At 47.3% G+C, this 13,116-nt stretch overlaps 1 protein-coding gene across 1 annotated transcript in view; it reads right to left on the bottom strand.

The window, feature by feature from the left end:
* LOC138542778 (serine-rich adhesin for platelets-like) overlaps window positions 1–13,116 on the bottom strand; it is a 385,335-nt gene that overhangs the window by 122,547 nt on the left and 249,672 nt on the right. The window contains exon 40 of the mRNA XM_069641863.1: window positions 7,494–7,754. Coding sequence (XP_069497964.1) covers window positions 7,494–7,754 — 261 coding nt within the window. The remainder of the gene's footprint in view (window positions 1–7,493; window positions 7,755–13,116) is intronic.

Raw genomic sequence — 13,116 nt, 5'->3', positions numbered from 1 at the left:
GTGCTGCTGCTGCCTATGTACCTGTTCGGGGAGGAGGGAGGAGGGAGATGTGTGCTGCTGCTGCCTATGTACCTGTTCGGGGAGGAGGGAGGAGGGAGATGTGTCCTGTTCGGGGAGGAGGGAGGAGGGAGATGTGTGCTGCTGCTGCCTATGTACCTGTTCGGGGAGGAGGGAGGAGGGAGATGTGTGCTGCTGCTGCCTATGTTCCTGTTCGGGGAGGAGGGAGGAGGGAGATGTGTGCTGCTGCTGCCTATGTACCTGTTCGGGGAGGAGGGAGGAGGGAGATGTGTGCTGCTGCTGCCTATGTAGCTGTTCGGGGAGGAGGGAGGAGGGAGATGTGTGCTGCTGCTGCCTATGTACCTGTTCGGGGAGGAGGGAGGAGGGAGATGTGTGCTGCTGCTGCCTATGTACCTGTTCGGGGAGGAGGGAGGAGGGAGATGTGTGCTGCTGCTGCCTATGTAGCTGTTCGGGGAGGAGGGAGGAGGGAGATGTGTGCTGCTGCTGCCTATGTACCTGTTCGGGGAGGAGGGAGGAGGGAGATGTGTGCTGCTGCTGCCTATGTAGCTGTTCGGGGAGGAGGGAGGAGGGAGATGTGTGCTGCTGCTGCCTATGTACCTGTTCGGGGAGGAGGGAGGAGGGAGATGTGTGCTGCTGCTGCCTATGTAGCTGTTCGGGGAGGAGGGAGGAGGGAGATGTGTGCTGCTGCTGCCTATGTACCTGTTCGGGGAGGAGGGAGGAGGGAGATGTGTGCTGCTGCAGCCTATGTACCTGTTCGGGGAGGAGGGAGGAGGGAGATGTGTGCTGCTGCTGCCTATGTAGCTGTTCGGGGAGGAGGGAGGAGGGAGATGTGTGCTGCTGCTGCCTATGTACCTGTTCGGGGAGGAGGGAGATGTGTGCTGCTGCTGCCTATGTAGCTGTTCGGGGAGGAGGGAGGAGGGAGATGTGTGCTGCTGCTGCCTATGTACCTGTTCGGGGAGGAGGGAGGAGGGAGATGTGTGCTGCTGCTGCCTATGTACCTGTTCGGGGAGGAGGGAGGAGGGAGATGTGTGCTGCTGCTGCCTATGTACCTGTTCGGGGAGGAGGGAGATGTGTGCTGCTGCTGCCTATGTAGCTGTTCGGGGAGGAGGGAGGAGGGAGGAGGGAGATGTGTGCTGCTGCTGCCTATGTAGCTGTTCGGGGAGGAGGGAGGAGGGAGATGTGTGCTGCTGCTGCCTATGTACCTGTTCGGGGAGGAGGGAGGAGGGAGATGTGTGCTGCTGTTGCCGCCTGTGCCCCACCAGGCCTGTGTGTGAGAAGCTTGCACAGTGGGCTGATTTAGGGCCTGATTCACAGAGCGTTTTTCAATGCGATTGCGCCATTATAAAACGCGTCTGTGAATCAGACCCTTACAGTCTGATGCTAAAAATACTGTTTCAGCTGATAGTGCAAATTGTGCCAGTGGCCGAATATGTACCTTATACAAAATGTGTGGGCCGGGGGACAATTTGTCAGGGGTGCGGCCACTCCAACAGCGATAAATTCACTGCTGCACAATCCAGCGACTAAGAAAGTGACATCAGAACAGCACCTGCTTGTAACAAATGGCCCCTACCCGATAACAGTGCAGAAGGAACAGCTCAACTGTTCCCAAAGAAAAAGGGCCCGATTTACAAAACATTTTACAATGGCGCAATCACATTGAAAAACGCTTTGTAAATCGGGCCCAAAGACACTTACGGCCGAATTCATGGAACTTTTTGCCGGGTGCAAAGCAACAAACAGCCTGATTCACAGAGCAGTGCAAAGTGTATTTTTGCAGTACAAAGTCACTTTGCACTGCAAAAGCTCTCTTTGCGCCGTGAATTAAGCCCATTGAATGCAGTGCAAAGAGTACTTTTGCAGTGCAAAGTGACTTTGCGCTGCAAAAACACACTTTGCACCGCTCTGTGAATTACGGTGTTTTTTGGCAGTGCAGTTTGCACAGCGCAAAAAGTTCCATAAATTACTCATTTGCATACAGAAGATACATTTATATGCTTGGAATGAAAAAGTGACATTAGAAAAAAAAGAAAAAAGAAAACTACAGGGAGCTATGAAAACGTGTTAAGAGAAAGTCAATCACTTGCACCCATTCGCAGGCCAACAAACCTCCCTAAGAGGTCTACCTTTAAAACCAGCACAGTGTACACCTGACTGGAAGGGCGAGCGAGGGCCATGAAGTACGGGGAGGTAGAACCGCCAGTCATGGTAGAAGAAATCCTGAAGGTGGAACTCACATTGTGTGGTGCAGCGCGTCACAGCAGTACCACTGTGCACGAGAGACAGGCTATGTGGCCCGGCTGCCATAGAGGACAAGGTGAATGTTGTCTACGCAGTGCCGGGGATCAAGGATGACCTAACAGAGGATGGAACGACTTGCGCTCTAGGTCCCCCACGAGATGACAGAGGCCCACGCCCGCGCCACTAGCAAAAGAGCAGCCCGCTTGCAAACGCTACACTTGCGTTCATGGCAGTAGGAGGTGCTGAAGAACATGGACTTGGGCATAATGGAAACCGGAGTCGCCACCTATATGCAGATGTTGCTAATTAGCACCTTCTACATTTATGGGGCCGATTCATGGAAATGTGCACAGAAATCCCTAAAGGTCTGTGCCTCGAGAAGGACACTGCGCGTAAGAGTATTCACAAGTTGCGCCCTTAACGCCACTGACACGCCCACACGCAAATCATAAACAGCCAGAAAAGCTACCTTTGCGTGCTCCCCTGGGCACGAATACACGTGCCCTTCAAACAGTGTGTGGGGTCTCCTGCAAGCAGGCATATTTTTGCCGTATTCAATTCCCCTCAATGTGATGCATTTTGCACAGGTGGCAGAGTGCAATTTGCAATTTGCAACATTTTTCTCAAATCCTCCACTTACTGAGGCACATAGCAGCGGGCAAGCGTACTTTGTGCAATGTTTGTATGCCATTTTGAGTGACTCAAAATCAGCAGAATGTAATCTAGTGACGAGTTTGGGGCACAATGTACATTTCTAAATCAGACCCTGACTGAGGTACATCTCTGCATTGCCTGTTGTCTTGCTGTCATTGTTCTGAGCGTGAATGCAGCTTCTGCTCCCAGCCCATGTGGCACAGGTTTTATTGCTATGGCAGAATGTTGCACTGCTGTTGCTCATGCTGTATTTGGTCTATGCAAGGAAGGCACTTCTACTGGCTTCACTGTTCCTGTTCTGAGCATGAATGCAGCTTCTGCTCCCAGCCCATGCAGCACCGGTTATATTGCCATCGGAGAATTTTGTACTGCTTTTGCTCATGCTGCGTTTGGTCTATGCAAGGAAAGCACTTCTAATGGCTGCACTGTCCCTGTTCTGAGTGTGAATGAAGCTTCTGCTCCAAGCCCATGTGGCACCGGTTGTATTGCCATGGGAGAATGTTGCACTGCTGTTGCTCATGCTGTATTTGGTCTATGCAAGGAAGGCACTTCTACTGGCTTCACTGTCCCTGTTCTGAGTGTGAATGAAGCTTCTGCTCCCAGCCCATGTGGCACCGGTTGTATTGCCATGGGAGAATGTTGCACTGCTGTTGCTCATGCTGTATTTGGTCTATGCAAGGAAGGCACTTCTACTGGCTGCACTGTCCCTGTTCTGAGTGTGAATGAAGCTTCTGCTCCCAGCCCATGTGGCACCGGTTGTATTGCCATGGGAGAATGTTGCACTGCTGTTGCTCATGCTGTATTTGGTCTATGCAAGGAAGGCACTTCTACTGGCTTCACTGTCCCTGTTCTGAGTGTGAATGAAGCTTTTGCTCCCAGCCCATGTGGCACTGATTTTATGGCTATGGCAGAATGTTGCAGTGCTGTTGCTCATGCTGTATTTGGTATATGAAAGGAAAGCACTTCTACTGGCTTCACTGTCCTTGTTCTGAGTGTGAGTGAAGTTTCTGCTCTCAGCCCATGTGGCACTGGTTTTATTCCTGGGAGCAGAAGTTACACTCACCCTCCCAGCTATGGGAGAATGATGTACTGCTGTTGCTCATGCTGTAGCTCATGCTGTATTTGGTCCATGCAAGGAAGGCACTTCTACTGGCTGCACTGTCCCTGTTCTGAGCTTGGGTTAAGCCTCTGCTCCCAGCCCATGTAGCAACGGTTCTATTGCTATGGGAGAATTGTGCACTGCTATTGCACATGCTGTATTTGGTCTATGCAAGGAAGGCACTTCACTGGCTGCACTCTGCTTTTTGTAAGTGTAAGTGAAGCTTGTGCTCGCAGCCCATGTGGCAAAGTTGTTTTTTACTATGGGTGAATTTGCACTGCCATTTCTCATGCTGTATTTAGTAATGAAAGCACTTTTACTGGCTGTGATGTGCTTGGTCTGTGTTTGAAGGAAGCTGAACTGCAGCTGCCAATGCTATCCCTGGGGATAGTGTGTGTGTTTGTGCGTGTGGTGTGTGTGTGGGCTTCGGTGTGGGTGTGTGTCTGTGTGTGTGTGTGAATGTGTGTATTCACAATGTGTGAAAAAGAGGATGGAGTATCAATTAATCAGCTATTTGTAAAGCGCTCTTTCACCAAAGCCATCATGGCGCTTAGACAGACGACAGCCGATAAAGATGGAAAGAAATCACAACTGGAAGAGAGATAGATCTACATGAAAAGGAACATTTTAAGGCTCCTCTTAAAGTATAAGAAGTCTTTGGTGGACCTTAGCTCAAAGGTTAAAATAATTCCAGAGCTTGGACCCTGCCACTGGAAATGCACGGCCACCAAGCGTTCTTTCCTAAATTTAGGTATATGCACCAATGCTGCGTTAGAAGATCCCAGGGAGCGTGCCGGAATATATCTATCCAGTTTCTCCTGGATGGCTAGGCATCCCTTTCCACTTAAAGCATGGTGCATGATGCTCAACGCTTTGAACTGTACCCATGCTTCAATCAGCAACCAATGAAGGGATTTTCGATATCAGTAAATGAAAGCCCTCAAAATCCAGCACGAGATAGATGGGATCGGGACAGATTCTATTCTAGGCAATTTGGTGTCCAGGGCAGACGACTAAAATGGGCCCCCTATGCGTGCCCACCCACATCAACATCCACACCGCAAATTCTGCCCAGCCGCATAACCACTCTCCAGCCTGATACATGGTTTTCCCTACTCTCTTCATCCTTTCCCCTTGGTTTCTCTTCCTGTTTTTCATTCTACTCTATTTATCTGATCTGCGAACCATCACTCACTACATATCTCCTCTTGTTTTCTTTAAGTCCACCCCATGCCCTCCTTGCTGAACATATACCCATACCTTCATCTGTTTCATCTGTTTGGACCTCTTTCTGCGTCGCCTGTCCACTCTTTACTGCCCCCTCGACTGTGCTTTCTTACATTCTGCAGCCTTCTCTTCCTCGTTCACTCCATTTCTTTTTCTTTATTCCACTCTCACTCCCTGTTGTCGTTCGTTCAATCCCCTGGTGTCGGTTTCTATTATCCCCGTTCCTGCTGCTTTCTTTCTTATACGACACCTGGTTTGCTCCATCCCCCATTCTTTGTATTTTTCATTCCACTCCTTTCAATTTCTTAATGTATGCCTTTCTTTTCTTTCATTCTTGCATTCTCATTCATTTTTGTTTTCTGTTTTCATACTTTTGGCCTCCTCACTACCCTTTCCAACTTAGGTTTCTCTTTAATCTTATTTGGTTTTTGTTGCCTGTATCTGTCCCATTTGGCTTTTTTTTTTCCCGTTCTCAATGCCCCCCCTTCGACCATTGATAGTCTCTCCCTGGAGGCTAACGGCCGCATCTTGCCCAATGTTGGCAGAAACCCATCCATGTTAATTTTCTTGGAATGCAGGCTGAATCTACAAATCTAAGCCTGTGTTCCGAGCAGCCTGCTGGCTGCTTCCCTCGCGCCATTCTACCATCTTCCCCCTCCACTCTTGCCTAATCACCCTCACGTCCCTCCCACCCCTAGCCCCACTTACCTGCTTTCTTCTGCATCAGTGATGCCGGCCGCCGCTGCATTATGTTGCTGCTCCAGCTTCCTAGCTGTCATGGAAATGGAAGAGGGGCTCCGTATGGAGCCCCACCTTCCTAATCCATGGTGGCCATTTTAGTGAAGTATTTTGATTCAATAAACGGGACTCTGTGAGGCGTCCCTTTCATTGAATTAAAATACAATCCTCTCAGCACTCCGGGTTACCGGCTTGGCAACCCGGGATGCTAATAGCGTTAATACCCTCTCTGGCGTGCCGGATCAGGTTTTATTGGCCTGGCGACCCTCGTTAAACACCCACGCTAAGCTTGGTCCTTTAAATTCGTGCCCCGGGCCGATAACACCTGATCCGGCCAGCCAGATCAGGTATGAATGCTTAATTTTAAGTTGACAGAGGTGCTAATGTCCCACATATCATGTATGCTTTTGTTATCATACCTGAAATGCGGGGCACAGCAACCTATATGCGCATGGAGTGTTCAATTAAGGTACAGCTTCATTTACTGAGCGTGCAGTGTATTCCTAAAATATACTGTCCTCCTTAGTATTTAGCATTTAGTATTTATTTTATTTCTAAAGGGCACCAGGCCCAGGGGCAACCGGGCGCATTACTTAGATACAACATGATGAAAGCAGAACATGGCATTATTTACAATGTTTACAGATGAGTTACATAATTTACAATCAGAAAAATAGCAATAAGAAGACAAGCAGAATGTATATATAAAGGTACGTTATAAGTACAAGTTAGGCAGTGAGCCGGTGTTAGATGTCTTGGGAGGACAGCCAGACTTTGGTAAGGTGTTTGAATCTCAGAAAGGAGGGTTCTGCTCTCAGCTCATTAGGGAGTGAGTTCCATAATTTAGCTGCCAAGATGGGGAAGCTGGTTCCACCTGATCTTTGGAGATTGAATCGTGGGATGGCGAGGCAGTTGGCTTGGGCCAATCTGCGAGGTCTAGTGGAGCTATGGAGGGCAAATCTCTTCACCAGATAACAAGGAGCTTGGTTGTGAAGGCATTTATGGGTAAGAGCCAGGGACTTCAAGGAGATTCGGTGAGGGATTGAGAACCAGTGAAGGCCTTACCACAGCATGTATTAGTGTTTAGGATGACAATACATTTAAGGTAACATACCAGCGCTGATCGGTCCCTGCGCCCAGCTGGCTGCAGTCAATAGAAGGCCTTTGGGATTAGGTGCTGGTACATACAATTGAGCCACGGATGGGCATTTAAGCATGGCATGGGACTGTGTAACAGAACCCGTGAGGGCATGAAAGCTCAAGCTTTTATGGTGATTTGCTGTGAGGCATACAGTCCTAAAAGGAGACTGTTTCTGGAACTCGCTTATCTAAACCAACGTTTCAGTTACAGTTTTGTGGGCAGACAGAAATGTCCTCATAATTCTTGACTGCAGGATAGGGTTATATTTTGACAAGCCTATTGGGCGAGGAAAATCATATTGAACGTAATAAAACAAAGGCCATTTCACAGGCGTCTGGTAAATGGGGCATTTTTCCCAACAAGTTGTGTTGTTACCTGTTTCAAGTTTGTATTCCAAGCTTGGTAAGCTGTCACACTGGCTGTTCCTTGCTCTAACAGTTATGGAGTAATTCTGACCGCAGGCGAAGCCCACAAGATTGCAGGCGAGGGCGCTGGAATTACACCGCACGACTCTGTCGTTTGAACCCAGGGCAGTGACCGCGTACACTGTGGCTCCGTAGCTTTGACGCCATGTCGCCTCTGCAGTGTTCCTTTCACAGTCGTAGTGAACGGTGAGCCCATGCGGCGGACATGGTGCTGGAAAACAAAAATACAAGTTTACAAACATAGTACAGGTGTCATGTGCGAGACACGATGAACAGTTGAGGGGTCCACGCTGTTCTTGCTACTCAAGGAGGCGGAAGAGATAAAAACAGTGAGGGCACGACACTGGCAGAGTGCTTTTCCTAGAAAACCAAACACAGACACACACACGCACACAAAAACTAAAGTCAATAGGACTGGTTCTGTCATTCAAATAAGGTGTGTTTTGTATTTTTTTTTAAAGAAATTGACAAGGGACCTTGCAGTTGCCTGAGAGATATCTCAGCACTTTGACCCCTTGACTTGTGCCAAAACGGCACCTGGATGTGCGCAGGATGCGCTTAAAGTGCGTTAAATGTGACAGCATGACCTATGCGCACGGTTACCTTTTTTTTTTACACTATCTTTATTGACGCACTTGACAGTACACATCACAACACATTATGACATGATTTACAACGGAAGAGACGGACAAACGGGACCAGGGTCAGGGTAACACACATTTCGGAGGGATACATTACAGTAACACAGAATGGCGACCACAGCCATTAGCGGCCCCGGTTTAGTAACAGTAGAGGCTTGGGGCTAGACCAGATGTGAGTCTGTGGGAATGTCCTGTGAAGGCGACGCGCGTAGAAGATATGTTTTGAGGGCGCCCATATGTCTCTTGGTCGGGATGTGGTAGGTTGCATAGTTGCCCAGTGTTCCTCCATATCGTTGCACAGTTACCTTTTTATTTGGCTGGAACCGCAGCATTCGGAGCCTCTGCTGTCTCTCATGCCTGCCTATCTGCCCATTAGAATACATTTCAGGGTGAGGTGGTGAAATGCACTCCCAGCACAGGCGTGGCTGCTGTCTGCCCAGGAATACAGCGGCGTGAGGCAGCGGATAAGGGGAACCTCTGTATTTCAGAGAATCAGGCATTTCAAGACAAAATGGCGCCCTGTGCACTGTATTGTAGGCTGATTCTTTGCCCACAGGCCCCATGCTTTGTGAGGAGAGTCCCTAGAATCTGAAGACGCATGCGCATAAGGGAAGTAGGTCGAGTAAGACGCTGTGTCGATACCCTGAACAAATGTAACATTGCAGGAAACAAGGACCTGGCTTATCAGTGCAAGGTTATTCACAACACCAGGAGCCATGGCAAGAGTGAATGGGATCCTCGCAGGGACGTCATTTAGGGGTCACCAGAGGTCGCAGCTGCGACCCCGGAGGTCTCCCTTGCAACCTCTGTGGTCACCCTTGCAACCTCTAGAAAGAAAAAGAAAAAAAAAGGGGTTTTTTTTTAATGCAAGCTCATGGGCTGTGGCCAGCACCATGTGGCTCCTTAGTTCTGGAGTAGCTGGCTTTCTTGTTAAAGCCCCTTGAAAAAAAGAAGAAAAATAAGAACAGGAGTGCCACAAGTCTAACACTTTCAGCACTGACCCTAAATAAGAAAGATTAGGAATACCAAATAATGTGTCTTTCTGGAATTCTATACAATAATTGCTGGACTCATTAAAGGTTTATTTCAGCCACACTTCAGGGGTGAGTCACTGATTTAGTCTGTTCTTAAACGCCTCAACTCAGACATTCATCCTTCTGAGGTCGATAAATGAGTACCAACACAGGTTGGGTGATTTTGGGTGTATATTTTTTCTACATAAAGCGCTTAAGCGCAAGTGCTATATAACAACACATCATTATCATTTGGTCATGGACGTCTGCTTGCATTCACAGTAATTTGGTAATATGGGGCTATACACATTGATCTTAACGATACATATGGCGATCCATTCTTGTATGAAATGTACATCACATTATAATGATATAACCATATTTTTGTAGTGTACAATGCTATGTGATAGCACTTCCTGTTTTGTCAACGGGTGAAAGGTCGTGTCCCATCGCATCCTGCGATATCACTTTTGGGTGGGGTCGAATGACATCACTTTCTGTGATGTCACCAGGGGGTCAAGGGTCGTGTGATGTCACTTCCGCTACCCCTGGCATTTTGATGAAATGACGTCCCTGGATCCTCGGGAGTACATTGGGAAATGGCTTTCTGAGAATTGTAGTGCAATGCTGGGAAATGCGTCCTGGGAGGAGGGGCAGGAATAGAAAAGTGTTTTTAAAAGGTGTTGGTGAATACAGTGTTAGGCAACAAAAAGAACACAGTGACAGGGCCCTACAGGGCTCTACAGAGATTATACAATGTTTCACAAGTGGCTACAAACATATTAGCAAAACAATCTTGCAATATTATTCCCATTATTTTATTAGGCTAAGTATCGTACCCATACACATTGCACTCGTTAATAAATGATTTCTAGGTAAGCATATTGAAAAATAAATGAGGGCTTTTGGTTTTCAGGGGTTACGTTTGGATTATTTGCATATATTTGATAGATATCCTTTTGGAAAGAAGTGGAATGTTTTTGCAAATGTTTTAAAAAATATATATGTTTATAGTCTCTTGTGGAATACTGTTTGACTGATCTGCATCTTACTCCACATTCCCATTTAGAGACACGGATAAGGCGTTCCCTGCTTAACGAGATGAATGTTTAGCAGGTCAGATAGCACAGCGCTCACTTTGCCATCTGTGCAGAGCCTGCTGACACAGGTTCGAATCCCGGCAGGGCCAAACTCAGCCTTTTATCCTTCTGAGGTCGATAAATGAGCACCACACCCAGGGGGTAATAATAAGCAGCGGTCAGATGCCTGAGGGTTTGTGGCGCTATATAAATGCTACATTATTATTATTATTATTATTATTATTATTTGGGCACCACAGAGATGACATGGAGATTAAGCAGCTGCAGGACACTAATACATCACCTAATTAGGTTGTATACCATGTTTTTAACATGGTTATTTTTCTCGTGTGTACCTTCCTTGTGCCTTTTCTCCCGTGGTCGTTTTCGTTGATTTTTTAAAAATATATTTGTTGTATGTTTGCGGGTAGGGGATTGGGGCTGGTGTGTGGCAGGGTGAGGTGGTGGGGAGTAGGTTAGATGAAGGTCGGGGGAAAGGACCATTAAAAACAATGCAACTAGGCGAGGTTGAGCATCAATATAGGTCATAAATACCTACTTCTAGATCACAGTCCATACTTAGCAGTCATTTCTATAAGCATGTTCGTTTTTAGAAATGCATAACAATTGGGCTAACACCTTAAACGCAATCGGCCCGCAGCGAGTAGTGATACCCTAGTGGTTATCAGGCACAGGCGACAACTGCAGCCATGTTTATTTCTAATGATTCTCACTCGCTGCATGTATGGGAGTTATAAAGCACACACCTTGATGAACATCCTGGGACCACCCACCAAGTTACAGGAGGGCGAGGGGGTAAAGAGGTAGCTGGGATGGGTATGGGAGGAAGTTGCAGAGGGTTGGAGTCTGTGTGAGCTGAATCACATCTAGGGATCCCCAGATTTTTCAGATAAGGGAACGTGATGTTTGAATGATTTGTCAAGGATCACACAGCTGATGATTCCTTATAAGGGTGAAACCATGTATGCAGTTGTCGTGCAGTCTTGAGAAATGCCTGTGTTGGGTTGATATCACTGTTTAGAGAGTAGCACTGCTCTGTAAGACAAAGACAGTTTCCTACAGCAAAAGGCTTGCCTTTAGGCTAATGTGCATTCCCACAATGCCTTGCTGATGTGGCTCTGAACTGGAGGTGAACTTCCAGCCATGGCTACTCAGTGGCATTGTGGAATGAGTGACTTGGCACAAATGGATTTTTCTTCGTACAGCTTACATAGTAAAGAAACTTGCTATTAAGGTAAACCTAATAAGTCATCTCTGTTATAAACCACTGGACTTTCTGGATTTAAATGCACACTCTAAAATAAATTGGGCCTCATTCCGAGTAGGGCGGTAAGTGATACCGGGCACCGGTAAGGAGACCGGTGCCGGTAATCCATTACCACCCTACTACGAGGTCCCTTAGCGGGTCCCTCCTTTAACGCCTGGTCTGACCAGGCGTTATGGACGGGACCCGTTAAGGGACTTCAGAGCTAATTACGGTACCGCAATTTGGGGTACCGTTATTAGCGCCTTCCCCATTCCCATTGAGCCCTATGGGGGCTCAAATGGGAATGGGTAATGGCTTTTTCAATGTGGACTTACCGGTGCCGCAAAGGTCGGACTACACCGGTAAGTCCCCATTGAACCATACCGGTGCCGGTACCGTTATTGGAGGCAGTCATAGCGCCATGACTACCTCCAATCCCGGAATGAGGCCCATTGTGTGTTAAGGTCACCAGTTATTAATTGGCAGAAACTTCCAGCTTGTAAATTGCCAAAAACAATTTATTTTGCTCATTAACTAGCAGGTATAGCGGGTATAAACTAAAGTTTTAAAAATAGTTTTATTGTGTGACTCATTTTGACTTGCAGGAAGGCCTAGATTTGGCATGCAACAGGAGCTGTATGTAGGCTCTCACCTGGAAATGTACCCAGCACAGGTCCAGTAGAACCTAAATTCACACATAACAAGAAGTGCTGCTCATTTCACAGAGATTCGTTCAAAATAGGCAACAAACGTGTGCTTTTTCTCTTCCATGGTGGGCAGTGTCAGCTAGTGAACAAAGGGACCCAGCTGTGCAACATCACCCATTTAAAGTTATTTCTTCATAGAAAACCAGTCTCTCAATATGCACAATAACACTCCCAACTGCTCCTATAGCTACGTCTAGCCGCGTTCACACTTAGAACTGATTTTGTAACAGCATCGATGGATTGCAATTGTCCTCTGTTGTTCATTGATCAGACCCCCCTATCAAATTAAAAGGGCATGTTAATTATTGCAATTTAAAAATGACCTTGTGAAGGCCTTTCAATCATTAACCTATTTATTCCCAAGACCCCAACCCTCAGTAATGCCCTTACATCACTTAGGTCATTAAATCATTTAACACCGTTATTTGTCAGCGGGGCCCAACCTGGCAATGATTCTGCAACACTCTGCATGTGTTAAAATGCCATCTGCCACTAGTTTACCCCAAAAGTGGATGGGAGGGGGCCCGAAGGACACCGTATGGAATCGCACGCACTGCAGGCCGCTTCTGAGGCACTATCACATCTGAAGTGTCCTGTGAAACCATTTTGTAAAATTAGCGATTCTCATCCTAATTGTAGCAGCGGCTAATGCCCTCGAATAACTCATTCTTTACAGTAGCCCTTCAACATTGCAAGTGCATAATGTAGTGTTAGTTCCTCAGGTGAGGCCACTAGCAGGGCCTAATTACTCACAACCCAATTTAAATATTGCAGGAGGCCCAAGGGCTGTTAAAAAGGGTTAAAGGCAATTATGGCCGTTAGTGCCTTCACCCAGTGACACTGAAAAAATTAGCATCCGGCTGCGC

This window comes from Ambystoma mexicanum, chromosome 1q (assembly GCF_040938575.1).
Source record: "Ambystoma mexicanum isolate Mex_15411 chromosome 1q, UKY_AmexF1_1, whole genome shotgun sequence".
In the NCBI taxonomy this organism is placed as follows: domain Eukaryota; kingdom Metazoa; phylum Chordata; class Amphibia; order Caudata; family Ambystomatidae; genus Ambystoma; species Ambystoma mexicanum.
Note: the sequence above shows the minus strand (reverse complement) of the source record. Positions and strands in the feature narration are given on the sequence as shown.